The sequence below is a fragment of the Rhinoderma darwinii genome, chromosome 11 (assembly GCF_050947455.1).
Source record: "Rhinoderma darwinii isolate aRhiDar2 chromosome 11, aRhiDar2.hap1, whole genome shotgun sequence".
Lineage (NCBI taxonomy): Eukaryota > Metazoa > Chordata > Amphibia > Anura > Rhinodermatidae > Rhinoderma > Rhinoderma darwinii.
Window position 1 is genome coordinate 63,297,980 of NC_134697.1, and position 25,675 is coordinate 63,323,654.

Here is a 25,675-nt window from a genome sequence, read left to right on the forward strand (position 1 = left end):
GATACTTTTTGTATTACTGTTATCAGCCAGGAATTGTCTTGATGTTAGATGCAGACAAATTAACAAAAGTGTACAACTTGTTTCGCAACAGTACCTTTAAGGAACAGATAATGCCCCCTCAAGGTCCTGTTGTGTTGTCAGTCAATTGAACGGGATATGGCTTTTAAAAGCTATACTGGTGCCTCTAGAGGCTGTGGAGATTGCACTATCATACCAGGTAGGGAACAAAATGTGTGAAAGTGCTGGAATATGATTGAAGGGAAAATGGAGAAAGACCATACCCACCATGAACTTGAGCAAAGTGAAAATTTGGCTATGCTTTTGTGGCATTTTGAAAACCCCCGGATAGTAAAGGAAGTGAATTTAACTGAACCCAATGTATACAATCAGCAAAATGACAAACAATTGCTGTGGACTATATTACATGGTTACTGTGTGGTGCACTCTTATTTATTTTATATAACTTACTTAGAGGGTCTGATCTGGGGTTTGAATTAATTTACGGTCTGTTCTTGGATTTTTATTTATTTGTGCTTCTACAAAGCCTGATAATACAAAGTAAAAATGGACACAGCGCCAACAGAATGCAGTTGAGGATGTAAAGTATTACGGGAAATTGATCCCCTTTGTAGTTGCAAATACTGGCAAGTATATGCAATGTAGTAAAAGCTGCTGCCGATCCCAAACGCAAACACCCTAAGGAGTTGCCTTACGTGGAAAATGCAAAGAAACAAAAAAGGAGGGATTCTGTAGGCGCTGCTTAGTTCTGAATGAAGAGTAGGTTTATTGCATAAAAAGCAAGGTAAACAGATGCTACGCGTTTCAACGCTGGACTGGCTGATGCAGACGCCAGTCCGGCGTTGAAACGCGTAGCATCTGCTTACCTTGTTTTTTTATGCAATAAACCTACTGTTAATTCAGAACTAAGCAGCGCCTACAGAATCCCTCCTTTTTTGTTTCTTTGCATTTTCTACAAAGCCTGGGGATGGCTGCAAAAGCGAGGGGCCAAAGGTGTCGAAGCAGCAAACTCTGCAGTCAGGAGAAGTCATTAAAACAGTCCTGGCCAGAGAGAGAAGAAATCTAAAAGAACGTCTACAATATGAGAAGACATCACCTGTGAGTCACTGGATTTTTAGCGGAGCCGTCATCTCTCCTGACATGTCTGTTAAGGTAAAAATCTTGTATTACCCATTGGATAACAAATCTGGTGCATACTTAATTAGAACTCTGTGTTGTGAGGTTCCTGTGTTTTTTCTTCTGAAAAAGTTTGAATAAGGCCTGGCCCACATGGAGACTTTTTGTGACACAACTTACCAATTTCAACTATAGAGCAATAGTTGTCTTGTAGACAGGAGCTTTGACGCAATAGCTATGATCAATCAGTAGCACTACAGAAAGACACAAGACACCATGTAGTCCAGGCCTAATTGACAACGGGGTGTTGCCATTCCCCTTGTCAATAGGATGTGTTCCTACACACACATAGCAATGATTGGACACTGTGAGAGTGTGTTGGGATACAGCCTATGAGAAGGGGCATGGTAACACTCAGTTGTCAATTTATTCATACATTTTCAGGAGGAATATCAGAGGAATGTCACAACGCAGAGTGCTAAGAAAAGATGTTTCAGAATTGTTATTACATGGGGAATACAAGTATTTACTACAACAGACATGTCAGGAGAGGTGACAGATACTCTTTAATTGTTATGTATTTTGCCTGTAACTGTGTCTGGTCAGAGCTGCATTCTCTTGTTTGGTCAGCAGCATGATGATACTCTGCAGAGCGCCTGTGTAGAACTGGCATCTACCCCTATATGGTCACTGTATAGTGATAGTATTGGTTATATTGGTGCTTGTATAGTGGTAGTGTACATTTGTCCCTGACTGAAAAAGTCAGTGTACCCCTCTCCTTGACTGTGTTATCTGGAGTTTCTATGTTACACTTTTATTTTCCTTCTTGTGTTGATGATGTGCGAGGGGCGTGGCCAAGTAGAACTAAGTTTTACGCAGCGCATATGGAGGCGGCGGTATTGAATATGGGCTGGTGGGGTTTGTGTGCCAGGGCTGCTTGTTAGTTCCAGTCCGGTCCTGAGTGTTTGTGCCATAAAGAAACAATATGACACACTTTATACATACCGTGGTGGTTGATGTCAGGCGACGTCGCAAAATGGGACACCTGTCTGTGGCAGTTACAATCAGAGTATATCTTCCCAGACACACTTCATAATCCAGCTCCTTTACTGCTCGAATAAGACCCTGGAAACAATGTAACATGCAGCATGAATTATTGTTATTGTTTAAGCACGTAGAGTATTTAAAAGTCACTCTGTAAGTATAATAAAATATTTATCAATATTCTTTTTGTACTGTATGTGTATAGGAGAATAAGAGAGCAAATCCCCAACAGGGAAAAACTGATCACATGAAGATGATTTACCCACATTGAGGTGGAAGAATATTCTCCGATAGAGGCAGCAAGGTTGGATCTCACATTCCGCTTTCTGCGATGCTTTCATTGAGTCTCCCTATGCCTTTTATTGTTAAATTATAGACAACTCCTGACGAAGCCGGTATACTTTCTGAAATGTTGAGCTCTTTTATTATATTGATTTTTATGTTGTTTTTATTACCTTAAATAAAGAATAATTAAGTTTTACAAGTGAGGCTCAGTTTTTTTTTACCACCAACGGGTGTCTGCAGACTAATAGGCATACAATTGCTGTCCATCCACCACTACCACGAGATCAGCCCTATCAGGAGAAGAAAATCCTGCAAAGGCAACAGAAGACTCTATGAACGCATTACAGGATGTAATCCTGTCTCTATAGGAGAATATTCTTTAACCTCACTCTGAGTATATTATATTCACACTACATCTTGACTACCTACATACTACACTATGGCGCGGTCACTCTCGGCTTGATAATTTTAGATTTCTTGTGGAAATACCAGATATTCCACGTACCAGCAGCCTATGTGTAGATTTCACCTAGAATTGCTAATACATTACTACGACAAGACATACTGGTGATAGCATGGAAAAACTTTCATTTACATCCTCCACTTGATCCCGTGAAGGGATGAAAAGCCCGTTTTTTTCTGATTTGGCCATCAGAACAGCTATAGATGAGCAAATGTCTCACCAACAATAATGGTTGATAAAAGATCTTCCTGGCCTTGGACACCCCTAGATCTCACATGAGTTGTGAGTGGTTGTACCAGGCTTCCTAATATGCTAGAAAAATTCTATGAAAAAAGCATATTTGCTGCACAGAAAGTAATGAATTTATGTAACATCTGAACGATGCAAATTTCAAACTGGGCAAAAACAGCAGAAAGACGCAAAGTTTGAACCTAGCTAGTAACCTAGTAAAGAAGATCCTAATTTTATGATAATGGGAATGGCTTTCCTCCAGGTGCAATATAAATAAACACAGGGGAGGCTGCTAAGTATTAAGTGAGGTCTTTCTCCCAGAATAAGTCGGGAATTATAAGGAACCTGTCGAGTCATTTGTGCTGCCCTCGCTCAGTGTCAGACATGGGATTTCAGCAGTGTGTCACTTTGGTCTGTTAGTGGTGTACTTTTTGTGAACTCACACAGTGAATATTGCAGCATGATGCCAAGCGCTGTGGGCAAGGAGTCTGATGTATAAGCAAAAGCGTCATATGCCAGACTCCTTGCCCACAGCACTCGGCATCACACTGCAATATTCACTGTGTGGATCACGCCTCCCCAGGAAGTCATCACAGACCATGTGGACTGCCAAGCCTTCATCTACAGCCTCTACAAACCAACATGCCTTGTAAAATGGATCATCTTCATTCACCTGTTCCTTCCCCAACCAAGTGTCATCTTTACTCCCAGGAGTCGTGAGTTGTAATCTGGCACAAATGTGCCGATACAAGCAAATATTTATCCAATATTAGGTCTCCAATTACACAAAAATTGTCCAATATTGTCCCCTGATGAACCAACTAGGTTGGGGAAACGCATTGGGACCGTTATGAAGTGTTAGTGTTGTGGTCATTTTATGCAATATTTGCTGCTTAAAAATTACTCTAATTGAGTGTGATAGAAATTTTTGTATCCCAGGAGTTTGTCCATAGGTGGCGTATGGTACCACGCCATCTAGATATAATTTTCTGGATATTGCAGGCGATTAATGTGGATTGCTTGTTTAATTCAACCCTGGTTGTGGCAGGGGTATTTGTATTCAAAATTCAAAAAAATGACCTAGAGTATTTTAATCTGAATAATGAATAGAGGTTATGTTTTATGAAGAGTTCCCACTCTGTGATACTAGATGTTCATTGTGTGAGAACACAAAAAGTACTCCGCTGACACACAAAAGTGACTGACAGCTGAAATCATGATGTAGTCTGACTTAGCGAAGCAGCATAAACGACCTGACAGTTTCCCTTTATATAAATAAATTAATAGTTATATTGAATCCAAAAAACGGTATATTAATCTACTCGGCCACTTCTACGCTGTGACACGATGCCCTAAATAGGGGATAACGTTTAACACGTCTGATCCAATTTAAAAAGGCATTTTTTTCTAAAAACAGTGAACGCTCCAGTCAATAGTCTTTAAGACATGTTGTTGTTTAAATGAATCTTTTTAGTTAACATTTAAATTATTAAAGAAAAAATGTTGTTCACTTTTGAAATGACAGCGGAAGCCAATACAGGAAGCAATGTGCAAACAAAACCACATCTACTACGCGCTCCTCGTGCTTCCGGAGGCCAGTTTCTGCACACGAGTACACACAGGTTAGACAATCCACCTATGATCATGTTTAATATAAAGTTTACACGCTTCACTGTGTAAAAATCTGTGTTTATGATTGTTTTTCTCCTACCTAAATATCGCTGAGTTCATTCTGCTCTGTTCTGGATGTTTACTGTGGATTTCAGCTTTTTTGAATGAAGAAGGGGTGAAATACGAGCATAAAACGTGCATATTTTGCTACAGAAACGCTGTGAAAGCGCTGCGGATTTGCTGCAGGAAATCAGCGTAATTTCTGTCCCGAGTAAATCCAGCCGAAGATGGAGTTCACACGGGGCGGATACACTGCGTAATAGCACGCAGCGCATCCGCCCTGTGCGCCGCAGGGAATTCCGGGCAAAAAAAGCGCACCAAATTGTGGTGCAGTTTTTCGCCCAGAATTCCACATGGTCTGTGATGCTAGCATGCTGGTCTCCTGGGATGATGTCTCTTTCCCAGGAAAAACAGAAGGAGAATATCACAGCACTGGAGACCCAAAGCAATATGCAATATAGTGAGTGCAAGCCTCAAAGGGACCTGATCCAGAGTCCCAGGAATGGAATCTAGGAAAAAAAGCAGGACTGAAACATGGCACCTGTGGGTGAATAAAATTCCAGTTTTCTTGGATGTGCTGCCTTGCTGCTTTTTTCTTGGTCTCCTTCCAGGAAACCGCTGCAGCGGCGGTGACATGGATGAAGCGTCATCCCAGGAGGATGAAACACAGACTCCTAGGTAAGTTTAATATTTTTTTTTTAGTTTTCTGAGTTCCGTTTTTTGCGTCAGGATCGCTGCAAATCCACCGCAAAAAAACGGAACAACTGCTATTTGATGCGAAATTTACATCCCCATTGAATTCATTCGGGAAATCCTACAACATATTAGCAGCGTTTAAGACAATTGACGTGCTGCGGAATGAAATTCTGCATTACAGGTCAATTTCCGAGCGCACAAATATAGAACAGGTCGTGAGTTTTTTTTCAGCGGACGTTGCACAAAATTCACAGACTGTCTGCACGGCCCCATAGACTATTATAGGTCCGTACGACACGCGTGAAAATCACGCACGTCGCGCGGACGTATAACACGCTCGTGTAAACGAGGCCTTAGGTACAATTCTGAGATGGAGATGCAAGATAAATTGACAGACTGCAAATTTTAAAATCGGCACTACAGGTCAATTTATGTGCGGTAAAATTCTACAACATGTAGATAAGTTTACGTAATATCTCATTTAGTTTGCTGGTACTGTATTACGCTGCGGATTTGCCGCAGGAGAATCCGCACATCATATGCAGTGTGCATGTGGCCTGCCCAAGTCGATGATACCGCTGGTTTGGTATTGTGAAAAGCATTGCTCGCATACCTTTATTACATGTCTCGGCACTTGCAAAATGGCAAAAATCAACTTTAGTGCCTCTACATGTCATATGCTTATTAGGGTATGTTCACACGGCCAAATTTCAGACGTATACGAGGCGTATTTTGCCTCGTTTTACGTCTGGAAATACGTCTCAAATACGTCGTCAAACATCTGCCCATTACTTTCTATGGGTAGAACGCTGTATTGTCCACACGACGCGTAATTTTACGCGTCGTACGGCAATTACGACGCGTAAAATTACGCCTCGTAAAAAGAAGTGCAGGACACTTCTTTGGACGTTTTTGGAGCTGTTTTCTCATAGACTCCAATGAAAACAGCTCCAAAAACGGACGTAAAATACGCCGCGAAAACGGCGTGAAAACGCTGCGAAAAATGCGAGTTGGTAAAAAAACGTCTGAAAAGCAGGGTCGGTTTTCCCTTGAAAACAGCTCTGGATTTTCAGACGTTTTTGTTGACTACGTGTGAACATACCCTTAGGCAAAAAGAGTGCTCCATACCAAGAAGTGTCCTGCTCTTTTCTTACTAAGTCCCTCCCGTTCCCTCACTTCTGCTTTTCTCTGACGTCTTTGTCAAGCTGCTGCGTCATCCAGGGAGGGCTTTAGAAATAAAAGTGCTGGACACTTTTTGGTATGGAGGAGTCTTTGTGCCTAATTAGCATATGGCGTGTGACAGCATTAAAGTTAATTTTTGCCATTTTTTTAAAGAACCAAAACATATAATAATGGTATGTGGGCAAAGCTTTTTGCAATACTAGACCAGCAGTATAAGCAGCTTTGGGGGGCACGGGACGGGGGCCTGGTGACACACATCTCTTAAAATATGTTATTTTATTTGACAATATTTAATGTTCAGATCTTACCGTGAAATTATTTATAGTAAATGTGTCCTGAAGGTTGCCACTTATTATGGCGTAGGTTACTGTGCCATTAAGACCCTCATCATAATCCACAGCTGTAGTTGTGATTATGATAGAGTTAAGTGTCAGAGGACCCTCATCCAAAGTTACTTCATATAGCAGTCTTTCAAACATGGGAGCATTGTCATTTTCATCCAAGATCGTCACGTAAACTATTGTTGTTGCCTACAAAGAGAGAAACACAGCCTATAAATTGGATGTATTTCAGGTTACAAATTCCATATGTCAAAAGGAGACCTACTGTGTAACTGGCTTTTATACAATTGTTGAACACTTCAGTGTAAAATTTTCAATTTGAAGTCAATATAAAAGTTGTCAAAGTTTGGCATGAGTTCATGACACGGAAATCACATTCAGAATATTGACAATTCTCTGTAGTAGTGCAATTTTGCATAAACTTTAGGTAGTTGGTAAAACAATGCAATCTATTAGAAAATACATGGTAAACACACAAATGAAGTTTGTTTGGTGCAAAATCTACACCTCATGATTTTTTCAGATTTTTCCAGTGCCCCACAAATATAGACACATTTCTAGATTGGGTAAGTGACCAAAAAAGATGGTGTGCACCCTAAAGAAATACTGAAATTTCGAAAGCTGTGACTGGAATTTTAATCAAACTTACATATGTCCCAGGGAAAGTCCTCAGACGTCTGACTGGTTGTTAGAAAAATCATAGGGCAACATTCTCTACTGGGAAAACTTGTTTTTGTTGTTTCCTATACACTGAACAAACTGACAGTAGTGGAACTTCACTCTGAAAATGTAATTTATCAATTTAATAACCCCCAATTTAAAAAAAATAGCAGGAACATCATATGTATGGATTTTTAATTTGTTTAAATGGGGTTTTCATTTTTGTCTGAAAAAGTGGGCATGGTCTTTATGAGACTTACCAAGTATTTTTCTTTAAAAAAGAGGATGTGGTGGTGAACGAGATGACACAGGAAGCTGAAATGGTTAAAACAGCCAGGATTGTCGTTTTTTTGTCAATCACAGAACACTCCCCCTGGTGGTTGAGCAGGCACACCAGTTGAGCCTGTGCCATTATTGTGATATACATGTACAGAGTTGTGTGGGAATTACATTCCGCCAATGACGTTCATGTACATCACTGTGCGTTAAGAGGTTATTTACCCCTAACAGGTCCTGTCTACAGTATTCCCTTAATATTGAACAAGTTTTATAATTACAGTCAGTATATCATATATTGCCACAGGTGTTCTCTCTATAGGATATCCTCAAATCATGTTGGGGTACTTGAGGACTGGAGTTGAGAAACACTGGTGTAGAGCATTTCGATTCAAAATTTTAAGCGTTACTTGATCTTGAGGTAGAGCATTCCGAACTACTCCTACCCTGAATAACTCCTTCCCACATTGATGATAGAAATGCCTATGAATCATGTGTTATGTTTTTACTTCATTGTTTGTGCAGCTAATGTCTACTACTGGGTTTTATATCTTTACGTTCTCGTAACTAGTACATCCAAATCCTTTAAAGAGACCTTAGGAGTGTCAAAAGCTTGCTGTTTCTGCGACCAAGTTGCATTACTCTGCCCAGATGTCATCTCCATTATCCCCAATATCTTTGAAGTTGCATTACTTTACTTTTTTCATTTATAAATTTAATCTGCCATTGAACTGCCCAGGATGCCAGCTTCTTAAATCTGTGGTGTCACAGCCAGTTTTTGTTTTTACATTTTCCTTTTGTTCTCCCCGACCAACCAAGAGCGTTAGCTTTTCTTATATTTCCGTCAATATAGCAGTATGATGGCTTGTTTTTTGTGGGCACTATGTATGATGAATTAAAAAAACTTGAGAAGAATTTTACTTCTGTCCTGACAGCTTTATCCTATAAATCCCTGCGTCTGGCAGGGTTTAACAGGACTACAAAGATGGCAGACCTGGGGTCATTAGGCCACCGGCTGCCATTACAACCCATCAGTACCCCATGATCGTGTCACAGAGAGGCAATGGGGTGACAGGGGGGGGCTCTCCCTCTGTCTAACCGCTTACATGCTGCAGTTGTTATTGACCCGGGCATCTAAGTAGTTAAACATCTGGGAACGGAGTAATCTTTAATTTCGGCCATTAGAGCAGGGTGTCAGCTAAAATATACAGCTATGAACCGCTTCGTATGGAGCGTATTGCATACACACCCCTGCAACATCTCGCCAAGGGGTTTTCTGTAGTATGTCACAACATTCTGTAAAGTCACGCTGTGTGTTATATTACACATAATATATAATATAAATTACATTTTATGTGATAATACATTAAGCAAGAATGGTTGAGAAAGATGGAAACTAAAGAAAGTGAAAGAAAATAATTTATACATTTGAACTTTAATGCCGGCTAACACTGCTGGGTTTTCCTAACTTTCCTTTAATAGGATCTGTTCCCATTAATGGCAAAATATGTGGTTGAAAGTATGACAAAAATTTCGGCTTTATGACTGCACTGTAAAGCACAACTTTAAACACTGATGCCATTTTATTCTGCACATTTCAGCAGATCCAAGTGAACAAAACAAATTATGTTCTGAAGAGTCCAAAAGAAAAAGAGGAAGATGATAAATACCAACAAGATGGATAAAAGTCTAGACACGCTATTGAGATGCTTGAACGTGAACGAAAGACAACACACTCTGCAAATGAGCAGTTAAAATACGCTCAATGCCACTAAATAATACCTCAGCTACAAGACTAAGGGTATGTTCACACGTGCACGTCCATTACGGCTGAAATTACGGAGCTGTTTTCAGGCAAAAACAGCTCCTGAATTTCAGACGTAATGGCATGTGCAGGCGTTTTTCGCAGCGTCCATTACGGACGTAATTGGAGCTGTTTTTCTATGGAGTCAAGGGAAAACGGCTCCAATTACATCTCAAGAAGTGACATGATGTCTGAGAAAAGAAAAAAGTACACAGCGCCACATGGTGCAAGATAAACCTTGATAGGTAGAACGATGAATTGTAGTGGTACGTTTTTAGACTCACCGTAAAAGCTCGTACTGGCAGGTACAGCTTAGAGTGGAAGGCCGTTTTTGTAACCAGGTTGCAGCTTTCAGTATCCAGGTACCGGCATCAATGGTAATGAGCCGCAAGTAAATAGAAATTATATATTTAAAAAAAATATATATATATGTAAAGGATCTGCCAGACACAGCTTCTGTGTCGACGCCCGTGGTTAATCAGTATGCACCTGCTCCTAGGTCTGATAGAGTGACTCGATCTGCTACCACTCAGGCTGGTAGGCTCAGGAGTGGGATAACCTATCACAGCGTTATACCTTCATTTCCTGCTTGTCTGTGCCTGTGATTCTTTCCTCTTTCCTGGCTCTGCTGCTCCTGCTATTATTATTGACCTTGCTTCATTTTGACCCTGGCTTTACTGACTACGCTCCTGCTCTGCGTACACATATTGAGCGTATGGACCGTCGCCCAGTTGTACGCCGTCGCCTAGGACGGGCCGTGCAAGTAGGCAGGGACTGAGTGGCGGGTAGATTAGGGCTCACCTGTCTGTCTCCCTACCCCGTCACTACAATATATGTAAAAAACTGGATATTTTGGAAAGCACTACTCTATATGAAGAATAAGCAGAGTGATGCTGATAAGCGGGTTTATTGTAAAACAAGGATGGGCAACGCGCTTCAACGCAGAACATGCGTCTTCGTCAGGCCAAAATTAGGTAAGAAACAAGCAAGACATACATCTTATATGCACATGTGGATGAGGGGGAGGGGATAGGAGGCAAAAAACCGCCAAACATGAAACAATCAAGTACATAGATAAAAAACAGATGTGACTGACGTCATCAGGTAAACAGTCACAATTGTAAAAAGCATTAGGTATATAAAAAGGTATTAGGCACTGAATATAGAGGTACAGAATGGGCGCACAATAATAAAATGCAGATCGGAGTGATAAAAAACAAAGGATGCAGACATATAAAAATATAAAATAATATAAAAACCAGGCCGGTTCTGGTTTTTATATTTTTTTATATGTTTGCATTCTTTGTTTTTTATCACTCCGATCTGCATTTTATGATTGTGCGTCCAGTCACATCTGTTTTTTATCTATGTACTTGATTGTTTCATGTTTGGCGGTTTTTTGCCTCCTATCCCCTCCCCCTCATCCACATATGCATATAAGGTGTATGTCTTGCGTTTTTCATACCTCATTTTGGCCTGACGAAGACGCATGTTCTGCGTTGAAACGCGTTGCCCATCCTTGTTTTACAATAAACCCGCTTATCAGCATCACTCTGCTTATGTAGCGCTTTCCAAAATATCCAGTTTTTTACATATATATTTTTTTCAAAAAATCTATAATTTCTAAGAAGTGACATGCACTTCTTTGACGCGGGCATCTTTTTTACACGCCGTCTTTTGACAGTGCCGCGTAAAAAAAATGACCGTCTGCACAGTACATCGTAAAACCCATTCAAATGAATGGGCAGATGTTTGCCAACGCTTTCAAGCAGTATTTTCAGCCGTAATTCCAGGCGTAAAACGCCTGAATTACGTCCGTAAATAGTGCGTGTGAACATACCCTTAGAGTCATCTGAAAAATAGCTTTTAAGAAAGAACTTTACACCTGAAAGTATGGCTCATTTCTTTCCTTAATCGGCAGGAGTCAAATATTGATGGCCTATCCTGAGGTTAGGATACACCATCAATTTTTGATCAGTCGAGGTCCGCTCATCAGCACCCCCACTGATCAGCAGAATGAAGTGTCCATGGAACACTAGTGAATTTTATGTCATCTTCATTTCATACATAGGCACATCACCACACGTACGAGTGTGGCTGTACCTGGTACCGCAGCTCAGTCCTATTAACCTGAACTGAACAGAGCTTCAGCACCAGGCACAGACACCCACACAGACAAGCTGCTGGGCTTGCAAAAACAATAAAGGGTTTATGCATCTTGGTTAAACCCCCACCAATTTTAAGGATAGGTCAGCAATATTTCACTCATAGATAATCCTTGTATGAAAGAAAATAAAGAAGCTATGGTGCACCAGTGAGTTCCGCAACACAAGCAATACACTATACATACGAGTGTGGCTGTGCTTGGTACTGAAGTACAGTGAAAGGTCCCTTCTTTCTGCTAGACTTCAAGGTATCCTGGGAATCAGACCCCCACTGATGTAACATCAATGATTGACTCACGGAAAACATTGCATAATACATATCTGTTAAGTTCGTATCTGTGTGGATGGAGGTTAATGGCTGATACATTGGTTCCAGGGTTGGCTGCATGAACAGGGTCCTACTGAACAGCTACCCACAACTCAATAGATTTTTCTCAATGATAATCTTAATAAAGATTATATGTAAAGAAATCATGCTTTTGGGGTACAGTATGCTACATTTTCAACAAATTGCTGGATTGCTTTATTTCTGTGAAAATAAGACTCAAAATATTGAACAAAAATTTGTTTGCAATTTATTTGTTCAAAAATCACTATTTTGAAAAGATATATTCTTCTGTTGCATTATTGTTCTTGTTTATTTATACTTTACCCTCAATAATGAGACAACCATTGTGATTTGGAATGTATGTTTTCGTCAATCCATGTTTGATTAATTCTAAATGTAACACTACCAAATAAATTTACTTGTAATTATTATAATAACATCATGCATTTTTATCAAACACACGCCGTGTCTCCACAGAATGCAGTAGTAAATTTGTGTGTGGGTGGCATACAGTCAAGAGGGCAGAGATGGAATAACATGCTTTGATGTGTTCCTTTTGCCAAAGATCCTGTTCAAATTAAACTAAATGAACTTAATTACCAAAATGCAATTAAGTAAAGAGTTTTAAATGTCCCAGGTGCCATTTTAATACCAGACATTAGGACCTAGACAGATCAAGAGAGTCTGGACGGGTCTGTATAATTCAACTTTGGAAGGCAAATCATAGGAAGATATTCAAATACAAAAAAACAGCATAGAAGGTACTCACATGGTTAATGATATTTAATGCTAAATAAGTTGTTTAAAGAAGTGGCAATGGGTTTCAATTTACATTTGCAGGTGAAGAGGTTTACGATGTATATTTTATATACTATATACTGTATGTGCTCACTGAAATTTAAGCAAGTTGTGTTTCTTGTATAAGTTAATACAGGGAATTATGTAAATGACAGCCTGATAAGGAGATTCCTATTAAAAGCAAAAGGGACAGCTTTTCGAATACAGTGCTGCCTCTAACAGTAAGAAAGCTGTATTCTTATTCCAGGCTTCCAACAGAGCATAAAGAACCTCTTCAAGTTGAGGCACAAAAGCCAAATGTGTTTCTCTTGAAAAGATCGTTGAAAGTGACAGTCAGTACTAGGACATTTTATGAAGCTCTAATGCTACAATTCCTGCTACATACAGACTGATCCTAAACTTAAAATACATATACATTATTAACAGCCTAAATATGGCCATTTTTTTTATAAATAGATCTGTATATACTGGCTTAAAAAAAAATATATAAATATATATATACAGTGTATATATATATATATATATATATATATATATATATATATATATACACACACATTTTTTGTCTGGAAGAGTATCATATCAATGCTTTGTGGTATATAAAAAATGTTAATGGAATCATCCCACTATTCTGGCTCAAAAACTTTACTATATACCTTTGCTTTTATATTTATTATGTATAGTATATAATCAGGATCAGAAATAGCAGAGAGCCCCCCGTGCAAGAACAATCTATGGGCCCCTTGGTCTCAAATATCTCAGCATAGAGCAGCCTCTTCTGTCTCTTTAACAATTCACCAATAATTGTGAGTTATGAAATGAATTAGCTCATTCCCTTACATACAATGTAATAGACAGTAAAGGCCTTTTTGCATGGGCCAATGATCAGGCGCTCATATGAACGAGCAAACGCTTGTTCATCGGCTGATCTGCTCGTTTATGTAGCCAATAAAATGGTCGCTAGTCGGCAACTGCACATATTGTAAGTCCGCTTCTAAGTATATAAAGTTGCATTTGGAAAACATTTGCACCGGATCTGACACCATTGAAATCAATGGTGATGCATACAGAAACCTATGGTTTCCCTTTGTTTTAGTTTGGATCCCATTCATGGGTTCCCATGACGGAAAGCTCCGACAGAACCCATGAACGGAGTCCTGACGCAGATGTGAACGAAGCCTAATACAGAATGATTAATCGGTCCTCCTGGTACTGGCTCCTTAAAATAATTCTTTATTTCTGCCTGATTTTTTAACCTAGCAGCGAGAGTTCTGATTCAGCATTAATGGAAAACTAGACAAGTTCTTTCTGTTACCTCATGGTTTAAGGAATAACATCACATACAAAAAATTCACAGCGATTGTCCTGAGGTGGAGCCTCCTCACAGCCTCTGACGCTGTCCTATCAGCATGAAGCTGCTTCTCACAGTGTGAGAGACTGAGGCTGGAGGGAAGGGGGATCACTTCAAACAGCCATATCTCCGGCTGTGGTGGCATATGAAAGATGAGATCGCTAGCTGTGACACAAATGGAGATATTACCCATTGAAAACAAAGTCAGAAATGGAAACTGTATACTAAGGCCCAGGTCACGTGGCATGTATTTGATGCATTAAAAACACATTAAAAATGCATGATTTAATCTGCCCATTGACTTCAATGGGAAAGCGCATTGTTAGTGCAAGCGTATTTAAAAAACATGTCGGGTAAAAAAAGCATCATCGGGGAAATTCTGTGGCGCTGAAAATGTGCCTAATTTCCATAGTCAATGGAAAATAGTCAATCCTAATTACGCACCAAAAAACACGCAGAAAGTGCACGCAAAACGCATAAAAAAAGCAACGAAAACGTGTTAAACACTAGCGTTTTTGACACGTTTACTCATGTTTTTTTTGGAGTGCCTTGTGAACAAGGCCTAAATGCATATACAGTTCCCATTCCCGACGGTGTCTTTAACTGTTATATCTCCGGTTGTGTCATCAAAACGACTGTTCTCCGGGGTTCACAGCCCAACTTGTGTGAACATTAATTAATACAGGTATCCCTGCCGATCGGATGTTTTGAAGGGGCCGCGGAGCTTATGTGAGTGCTTCTTCCTGTTCATTCGGGTCGCTGATCATACTGTGAATTGTCGACACACTTGTAGCATGTGTCCCAGCCTTCTCCCTTTCACAGAGCGCAGCAGCTTTTTCAAAACAGATATTCTGTGGGGGTGACGAGATTCGGACCCCCACCGATCAGATATTGATGGCCAATTCTGAGGAAAGGCCATCATTTCTTTCTCACTGAAAAACCCCTTTAAACAGAACCAAACACTTGGAATACATGTAATAAAATATTGTCTGCTGCAACTCACACTGCCATTGGAGGAATGATGTATTCACTATAGTTACTGACTAGACATGACTTTTGCAATATTTAACTTCTGATATCCACAGTGTATTACATCATGTGCAGTTTATTGAGTTGAGCTGTTTCTAAATAAAAAAAAAAGGCTTGTATACTAAAACACAAAAAAAAATGTAAATACTCTAGACTGTCCTTTTTATCTTTGGCCTCTAGGGGGCAGTATTCTTTCTGATTTTTTACATATTGTAGAACAAGCTATGAAATTTCCTGTTGTTCAACTCTGGACTCTCGCAATGCTGTGTGTCACTTCATTTGAAATGGTGCAACAGGCATGAAAAGCCTTGCAGTCTCGTTACAGTTTTGGCAAGGATGACTTTCTCCAGGAGGTCTCACCATCCCACCTGCAGCTTATGGAAATGTTGGAGCTTGCTCTGCTTGTCCCTGGCATTTTACCAAGGTAAGACAAACACACTTGTGTTTTAGCTCTGCCAAGGGAGACTCTAACGCGCTTGTATTCACTTCAGTTCTGAGGAAGCTTTTCTGTTTAATTTACTTGCAAGTGAAGGAAGTTAGAGGAAGTAGGACACCATAGACAAATGGGTAATAGTCACACATATATATGATATTGTAACCACAGGGACTGTAGATCACTTTGAATTATCATGGGGTAATGTTTTTTATTATAAACAGTGGTAACTTGGTGTGTAGGAGTCCTTGCCTTCAGCACTAGTCAGCGCCTACCATGATCTAAAAACATTTGTATCTATAACTTGCATAGAACTGCTCATTTATTACCCACCAGTCATGGAAAAGGCTGAATATTTTACAGGAAAATGTGATTAGCACCTTGACCTTATGACCTACACATTCCTAATTGAAGTTAAAGACCAGCTTCGGTGCCGTCAGTTGATTCCTCCACTTCTAGAAGGGACGGGATCTGTCAGATAATTCTGGGCTCATTTAAGTGCAAATAATACACAGCAGCCGGACAGTTGTTTTCATTGTTTAGATTGAGTTAGGAAGATTAAAACTTGTGCATCCTAATGCGGTCTAAGGTTACCTTTATGGTACTTGTGGGGCATCATCCATGAGAAGAAATGACAACCGACTGTCATAAAAATCTAGGCAAAAATCAGTCCATGTCAAATCATCAAGTGCTCCTCACAACCAGTGTTCAATAGAGCCAGATGATTGAGAGAGCAACAAGTGCATTCTGCCCAGGGGCCTCCACAAGTTGTAATGTGTCAGAGAAAGATTCTGTTTTCTTTTACCAATTTAGAGTTCTGTTCTCCTTGGTTAAAGTTATGATGCCCCATTTGCCAGCACTGCCAGGAAGAAATCCAGTGAGCAGGCAGGTTTATTGCCAGACATGTCACTGTGATGAGAAGTGACTGGCGTGACCTGCTGTGGGCAAGACGTCATCACGCAACTCTATAAACAAGGTGGGAGGAGGCGGGTGACATGAGAGACGAGTTGTAGGTGATGGGTATTGGTGAAGTCTGTATATTGTAAGCTATTTTAATTTTGTATTGTGCCCTCAAATGAACACTGTTTTAAATCCTCAACACATTTGATGACATTGTTACTTAGGGCACATTCACGCGTGGCAGAATTGCTGTTGAATTCCGCGGCGGACAGTCCGCAGTGGAATTCTGCAGCAGCCGGTTTTTACATTTGTTTCTTTTAGGAAACTTAGTTCAGACGTTGCGGAAAATAACTGTGCGGAAATTATGCTGCGGTGCAGAACTTTCCCTCCGCAGCATGCACATTATGTTGCGTAGAAGCAGCGGAATTTCACTGCGGATTTCAGCATTTGCATTGCAAAGGCTGAAATCTGCAGCAAGTCCGCTGTGATATCTACAACGTCTGAATTACCTGTCAAATATGAAAATGTTGCTGCAAATTTGCAAAGAATCTGCAGCAACATTTTCAGCGGAAAAATTCCGCCACGTCTGAACATGGCCTCAGGGGAGTTTTTTATCTTTGAGGCCTTGATCAGACCCAGACCCAGCTCTGAGACCTGCACCGATCTCTAGAACAAGGCTAGGCTCCAGCCACTGAGTTACGAGGTGGATAGGTTTTCCAGAAACAGCCGATCGTGTTTTGCTATGCTTTTTCCGGAACTCCCATAAAAGTGAATAAGAGCTACGGAAACAGTGTAGCACAGCAAGCTACGTTGTTTCCGGAGTATGGGAGCTGTACTGTTTCCTTGACTACACTGTTGTTTCTGACACTAAAACGGTAATCTTACGGAACGGAGACAAATGGAAACCATTTGCCACAGAAGCATTACAATTGCAATCAATGGTAATGCAAATGGAAGCTATGGTTTCAATTTGCCTTTCCGTTCATGGGTTTCTCCAACGGAAAGGTTTGACGGAACCCATGAACGGAAGGGTGACGCTTACAAATATTTTACAAGCATCCAGCAATTAGAAAACTATTTGGCCACTGTACAGAAGAATGCCCAATTATTTATACAGTGTTTTCATCCCAAACTAAGACTTCGTTCACATCTGCGTCGGGGTTCTGTTCATGGGTTCCATCGGACCTTTCCGTCAGCGGAACCCATGAACAGAAACCATAGCTTTCCGTTTGCATTACAACTGATTTCAATGGTAATGCTTACCGTTTGTCTCCATTCTGTAAGGTTTGTTTTTTGGCAGGATCAATAGCGCAGTCGACTACTCTATTGGTTCCGCCTAAAAAATCCACAGGATATGCCATGAATGTCGGATAGATGTCCCAGAGGCCCCCTAAACTCCATTCTACCTTTCTCTGTTTCTGCTTCCTAATTAGGTGGTCAGGAGTTACGGAAGCAGCGTAGCTCACTGAGCTGCGCTGTTTCTGTAACTCCAATAGAAGTGAATGGCAGTTACGGAATCAGCATAGCATGCGAGCTACACTGTTTCCATAATGGCCATTCACTTCTATAGGAGTTACAGAAACAGCGCAACACAGTGAGCTACGCTGTTTTCGTAACTCTCGACCATCTAATCAGGAAGTGGCCGGGATGCAGCGGGAGCCGATAAAGGTAGAGCGGGGATTAAGGGGCCTCATTCTAGAGGTGGGACCCACATCTATCTGACATTTATGGCATATCCTGTGGCTATGCCATAAATGTCCCTGATGGGCAAATCCCTTTAAGCCGTGCCCCATTCCATCGAGGAACACCCTCTTTGAATACAAGTTAGCATAAACAAATCAAGACTGTTGACAAGTATAAGGTAAAGCACACTGAAAGTGAATTTTATATGAAACCTTCATGACAAATAAAATCTGTTTACGCAGCGAAAATGTAGCTATTCAAATGAAGGACCGGGTTCACTAGAGTGAGATGCTGCTTGTTTGCAACTCTCTGCCTTGGCTCATATGATGTCCACATGACATTAAACAAAAACAAAAAACGGAACACTTCGCATTAAAAAGTTTCTGTTTGGACCAATCATGATGGGGAGGCGTGGGTTACTGCCAGCACCAGACACTGCTGCAACCTCTTTATAAACAGTCACACAGTAAGGGTATGTTCACACAGAGTGTTTTCAGCTGTTTTTCGGGCCGTAAACATCCCGAAAAACAGATGAAAAATTGGAGGCAGAACGCAACCAAACATCTGCCCATTGATTTCAATGGGAATAAACGGCGTTCTGTTCCGACAGTGCGAAAAATAAGTGCATGTCACTTCTTGAGCAGTTTTTGGTCCGTTTTTCATTGACTCTATAGAAAAACAGCTCCAAAATTGGCCGTGAAAAACGTGAGTTTGATTTAAAAATGGCTGAAAATCAGGAGCTGTTTTCCCTTTAAAACAGCTCCGTATTTTCAGACGTTTTTGATTTTGTGTGTGCACATACCCTAATGCTGCCCAATTTCAGCACCTATTTCCCCTTCTTTGTCCATACTTAGGGTATGTTCACACGCTTAAACAAAAAGTCCTGATTTAAAGACCTTTTTTTTAGCAACTTGCGTATTTGCGGCGTTTTTTACGCCCGTTTATGGAGCTGATTTTCTATCGAGTCAATGAAAAATGGCTCCAAAAACTTTACAAGAAGTGACATGCTTTATCGCGGGTGTTTTTTTATGTGCCGTTTTTGGAAAATGAGGCGTAAAATAATGCCCCGTCGGAACAGAACGCCATATTTCCCATTGAAATCAATGGGCAGATGTTTGTAGGCGTTCTGCTTCCGATTTTTCAGCCGGCCGAAAATAGCCCGTGTGAACATACTCTTAGTGACTATCCATTGGTTTGGGGAAGGAACTGAAATCAAGCAGTTTTAGGGCTTGTCCACACGTAGCAGAATTGCTGCATTTTTTCCATCCGGAATTCCGGACGGAAGAAACGCAGCAGAATACAGTAATAGCTGCATAAATACTGAACTGAAAAATCGCTCAAAAATGGACCTGCGGTGCGGAATTTTATTCCGCAGCATGTCAATTGTATTTACGTAATCTTTGCATATTTGCTGCGGGTTTTCCCCATTGAATTCAATGGGAGGTAAAACCCGCAACAAATAGCAGTTGTTGCTTTTTTTGCGGCGGGTTCACAGCGATCCTGCCGCAAAAAAAACGCAACTCTAAAAAAAACAAACTATACTTACCTAGGAGTCTGTGTTTCTTCCGCTTGCTTTAGCGGGTCGAGTTGTAGTTTTTAATGTCACCATGGGGTACACATAATATGTATTTATTAACTTTTTTGGGAGGTAATGGACAAAAAAAATTCCGCCCCTTCTTTCTTGAATCTTCAATTTCCACCGTATGCCGTGTAGTCTTAGTAGCATAATAACTTTACTATTCAGGTTGTTACAATTCCGAATATACCAAATTTATATAGCTTCTTATGTTTTACTACTTTGGCAGATTGCCATTATATCAGTCCCTTACATATAATGTAATAGACAGTAAGAAACTGCTTTTATTGGTGACAGTGGGCCCCTTACCTGCTGGGCCCCTGTGCAGCTGCACAGGTAGCATATAAGGTACCCATAGAAATCTGTGCCTCAGATATCAGAAAGAGGTATACAGAGGTTTTATTTCTGTAGGATTCATTTATGGCATGCTCCATCGGAGGTATGTTTCCTATAAAATCTCACTATAATACAGTGCCATATAGAGGTACCATACAGCTTTATACTACTTCTGTATGGTAAAGAAATGCATTGATATAACAACATCAGTTATGCTCCTCTATGCTTTTGTTTTATAAAACCCCAATTTACATGCCATGTACTGTGCTTTGTTGTGGATTAATGAAATCTGCCCAAAATCGGAAACAAATATACTTATACAAATATACATGTGAACTTGGCCGTAGCAAGCAATGCAGTGTTTTCATGCTGGAGCTTTGGGAAGGATATTCTCCTTTAAGGGTTTGTTCACACGTAGCAAATACATTCAGAAATTGACCTGCGATGCAGATTTTAAACCCGCAGCATGTCCATTGGAGTCGCTGCAGATTAGTTACAGATATTCCCCATTAAGATCAATTAGCATTTGTCACAAAATTTGTTGCGATTACGCTGCGTTTTCGCAGCAAATTCTGCAAGTTCGGGCCAAAAAAAACTTTTTCAAAGTTTGAAAAATAACAAAATGCTATGCTCACCAATCATGGTGCTCCCATGGCAACAGATCCCTGCTTTTCCGGCTTATCTGTGCACAGGCGGTCTCATCTGATGACATTTCATCACTTGACCGTTGCAGCCAATCACAGGCGAAGAAATGTGATCACATGAGGCAGGCTGTAGAGAGAATGCATTGCTATGGAGGCTTCAGGAGAGGTGAGTATAGTGTTTTTTTCCTGTGGGTTATTTTCCAAAGCGGGCAAATCGGCTGAATATCCGCACACCATTTGGTGCGAATATTTGTCTGGATTTCCCAGCGTGTTCTGGGTTGGATACACGGCGGAATTTTCTGCAGCGTATTCGACCTGTGTCAACATACCCTAAAGAGGATTTTGACTTAGGATATAAAACCATGGCCTTTTGGAGATCTCATCGTCCAAAAAAGCTCACACAATTTCCATCTATATCTCACTAGAAGCTATAAGGTCTAAGAAACACAACTTCTGCAGAGATTTTGACGGTCAGTAGGAATAAAAGCAACATGAAGGGCCATTTCGATGCAGTTTTTTAATCCACAACCAGGAGTGGATTAAATAAAGAGAAGTAGAATCTTTCCCTTTATATTTCCCCTCCCTTTACGATCCACATCTAACAATGGCTTAAAAAATGCGTTAAAAAAAGATTATCAAAATGGAAACCACCCAAAATTATGTTCATCTACTTTAAATTGTTAACATCTTTCAGGCTGGGTTCATATAATGCGTTTATGAACTGTTGGGAATAAAAACGCATTAAAAAAATTCATATGTTCTTTTAGTTACCTATGCGTTTTACAAAGAGTTTCAGCTGTAACCCGGTTTTAAATTTACAATTCATAGACTTACAGCTAAAACACTTTGTAAAACACATGGATAATTAAAAAACAAATGCAATTTTACCCAAAACACATTAATTTTTTAGATGCATTTTCTCCGCAACAGTTCAAAAAAGCAACAAAAACACAACATGTGTAAGCAGCCATAGTCTCTGAAAATGACCATGGTCTCAAAAAGCACTAGGTATGCAAATAGTTGTCTGTTAAAAATGTGTGCTATTGTAAAGGCCATGATAATGATGAGAGTTCAAATACTGAACAAAGAGGTGGGAAATATTTGTCCATTATGGCCTCGGAGAGAGAGACACTTCTTTATTGTTTAGAACATGTGTTAGTTCTTAATAATCTTGAAGCAAACCTGTCAAAAGGATTTAGGATCGAAAACCACCATCACTGCCTTATAGACTGTATAAACCGCTGTCTTCACGTCTCTTTATGTATAATCATTACCCGCATTCTTGAAAAGACGTACTTTGAACGCCGAATGTGCTATATGCAAATGAGGTTCTTGAAGTCATGGAGGTGGAGCGGTTTGAGTGAACAGTCACAATGGCCCTTCCCTAATAACACCCATTGTGGCTTCATTGACGCCGCTGACCAAGATGTCAGAAGAGTACGTGAGGTATATCAATCAAGCCGTTGGGCGTTATAAAACAATGGGCGCTATTAGGGAATGGCCACCGTGACTCTTCACCCAAGCAGCTCCACCTCTGTGACTCCAAGAACCTCATTTGTATATAGCGCGCGCGGCATTCAAAGTACGTCTTTCCAAGAATGCAGGTAATATATATACATATAGGGACATGTGTAGACAACTATTTATACACACTATGTAGCTGTGTGATGCTTTCTTTATTATAAATTTTTGGGAAAAAAGTTTGTTTTGGGCTTTAGGTCTAGACAATTTTTTTTTTATCATTTATACCACTTGTCAATTCAGTGCTTATTTTTTTTTTCTATTTATCTTTGTAAGGATACGATACCTTTTTTTGGAGGGCGAGGGAGGGTGATTTTTAAGTGACATCATCTTATACTGTACCTGGCTGTACACGGTGCGTTAGAATACACTCGTCAGGCTCATAGAGTTCAGTAGCTATTTTCTTGTAAATTAGAAGAGTTTATATAATTGAGAATGATTACAGTAACAATAAAAGCTGTACTTTTTCCAAATCCTTCCTTGTGTAAGGAAAGAAAAACCTGACCTCACCGTTATTGTAGGCTATGAGGACATAGCATTGTCATGGAAACGTATTTATACATAGCAAGGGCCACACAGCACTGTACGGTCTTAAAGAGGCCATTATGCAGGATCCCGGTTGTCAACGCTGTAATAGTACAAAGTCTCTCAATAATTCTAGTGCTCCTACAAGCAAGCATACAAGTATTTCGGATATCAGATTGGGTGATGAGAAAAGGGAAAAAGCTGCTACGGAGGAAGGAAGACAGTGAGTGTGGCTGGTCAGGAGAAAGAGGTGGAGGACTATAGTGAGAATGGAAGGGAAGAAGCGTGAGCAGGGAGGAAGGGAGAAAGCTTGACCTCTGGTTTTGGTCTGATTTGATAAGGAACTTTCTTGTCTAAATGTTGCTATAAGAATGATGATTTTCTTGATATATGACCATAAAAGTAATGCAGCTACAGTTCTAAAATTATCTTTATATTATATTTTTTTATTGTATTGATTTTTAAAATTATTGTTAAACAATCAAAACAATATTGGATTGTTAATCTATTTAAAATATCCTTTGTGTTTGTGGCCGCTACCATATAATCTTTAATTACTAATGGTTTATTTACTTGTATACTATAATCTTTCTATATTTGTTGTCATGGAAATCAGCTCTCCATTCACTGCTTTCTTGGTGGGCTTGTGCTCATGCGTAGCAGCTGATTTGAATGAGCAGATCTTCAGCGTAATTAGGGAAACACAGAGGGGCAATAAAAAAATAAAAATTCAGTTGATCTTTGACTTTATTTTTCACTTGTTGGAGTGCATGGAGGTTATAGTGTCAAAAAATGACCAGAAAGCACTAGAGTACAGCGATAGTCTGTGTCAATGTGGTGCCATGGAGCAAAGTTAAAAAGCAACCAAATTTCCATACACAGGAAATAAATTGCATTTAAATGGACTTTTCGACTACATACTGTATATTTATGACAAACCCAAAAGAGTATGCCATCGATATCTGAAATAGCTGAGGATGATGTTGGCTGCAACGGGCAGGAAAAGCAGGGAAGTGAAGCTGTGAATGAGTGTGAGGGTATGTTCACACGGCGAGGGTCCGTAACGGCTGAAATTACGGGGATGTTTCAGCCTGAAAACATCCCCGTAATTTCAGCCGTACCGACATGTGCAGGCGCTTGAACGCCGCGTCAATTACGGCCGTAATTAGCGCTGCTATTCATTGGAGTCAATGAATAGCGGCTCCAATTACGGCCAAAGAAGTGACAGGTCACTTCTTCTACGCGGGCGTCTATTTACGCGCCGTCATTTGACAGCGGCGCGTAAATATACGCCTCGTGTGAACAGACAAACGTCTGCCCATTGCTTTCAATGGGCAGATGTTTGTCAGCGCTATTGAGGCGCTATTTTCGGGCGTAATTCGGGGCAAAAACGCCCGATTTACGTCCGTAAATAGGCCGTGTGAACATACCCTGACTCTCTCCTTTAACGTTCATTGAGTTACAGCAAAAGCTGAGCAATAATAATACTGTGGTATTCTGATGTTACTGTTTTCTAATGCCGCTCCTCACAGCAAAGGTTCCTTCATGTTGGTGAAACTCTGGCTGTTCCTGGCTTAGACACAGCAGAAGAATCAGACCTGGACAGCACACAGTATCCAACAGAAACTGCACGCGAGTCGGATATTATTCCACTGTCTGCATTCTTTATAAAGAGGACACTCGCATAACCTCTATAAATAGTTATGAAAGAGCTTTCAAATATAAGAATGGTGGTGTGTCAGATATGGCACAGGGTAGTAGCCATGGAGTCCATTCAAGCCACGATGATAGAGTTCAACGCAGCTTTAGAATAGAATTACATGTGCAAATTGACTCTCCGAACATGGCACTGACTTTAATTGAAGATCAAAAAAAACGGGAGTCGCCACAAAAATAATGTGAAAAAATGAGAAAAACTCCCTATTCCAGGACCTAGCATCTTTCACGTTGAATAAGAGATGCTTACTAAGGCCACTTTGGCCATAACAACGAGCGTCAATCAACGAGACAGCTCATTGATCAGGGCTTGTTTGCTCCTTTCACAAGCAGCTAGCTATGTTTGGGGACAAGCACTCATTACTACGATCGTTCGTCCCCATACATTTCTTTCATGTTGGCAGCACGTCTCCCTGTTTACACAGGGAGATGTGCTGCCGATAATCATAATATTTTAGGCTGCAGAGTGTTTGCTCATTCATCGGGTGATCGTTGCCCTGTTTACACAGGGCAATGATTGGGAATGAGCGTTCTGTGAACGGTCGTTTGCCTGATAATTGCCCCGTGTAAAAGGGCCCTAATTGACCACCTGAAAATCAATAAGATCCCTTTTGCTGGCTGCATCCATTTCGCCAACAATGGTAAATGATACACCATGTAGACCCTGAAAAAATTAGAGCAAACCCCCGATCCATATACCATCGTGGCTGCAAGCTATCCTAGCTTGCCCAACTCTACCGAAACTACCGAGGGCGGAACATTGGACCAAAGCAGGTAAAGCCAAGTCCCCTAAAGCTTCAAAACATTGAACGTGAACTGCCTGGATGAGAGATTGTTCAAGTTCATGAACAAAGCACTGAAGGACCATAAGTATGGGATATAT

The 25,675-nt window shown here is 40.4% G+C and overlaps 2 protein-coding genes across 5 annotated transcripts in view; one reads left to right on the top strand and one right to left on the bottom strand.

The window, feature by feature from the left end:
- Positions 1 to 25,675, bottom strand: part of CDH23 (cadherin related 23) — an 818,455-nt gene that overhangs the window by 70,822 nt on the left and 721,958 nt on the right. For all 3 annotated transcript variants that reach the window (XM_075841683.1, XM_075841681.1, XM_075841682.1), the window contains exons 37-38: positions 7,015 to 7,236; positions 2,140 to 2,259 (exon numbers count right to left, since the gene is read on the bottom strand). In XM_075841683.1, the coding sequence (XP_075697798.1) occupies positions 2,140 to 2,259; positions 7,015 to 7,236 (342 nt within the window). The remainder of the gene's footprint in view (positions 1 to 2,139; positions 2,260 to 7,014; positions 7,237 to 25,675) is intronic.
- The window catches only part of VSIR (V-set immunoregulatory receptor), a 47,600-nt gene continuing 37,641 nt past the window's right edge, over positions 15,717 to 25,675 (top strand). For both annotated transcript variants that reach the window (XR_012851059.1, XM_075841679.1), the window contains exon 1: positions 15,717 to 15,882. Coding sequence is in view for 1 of the 2 variants with exons in the window: in XM_075841679.1 (XP_075697794.1) it covers positions 15,795 to 15,882 (88 nt within the window). In the remaining variant the exon portion in view is untranslated. The remainder of the gene's footprint in view (positions 15,883 to 25,675) is intronic.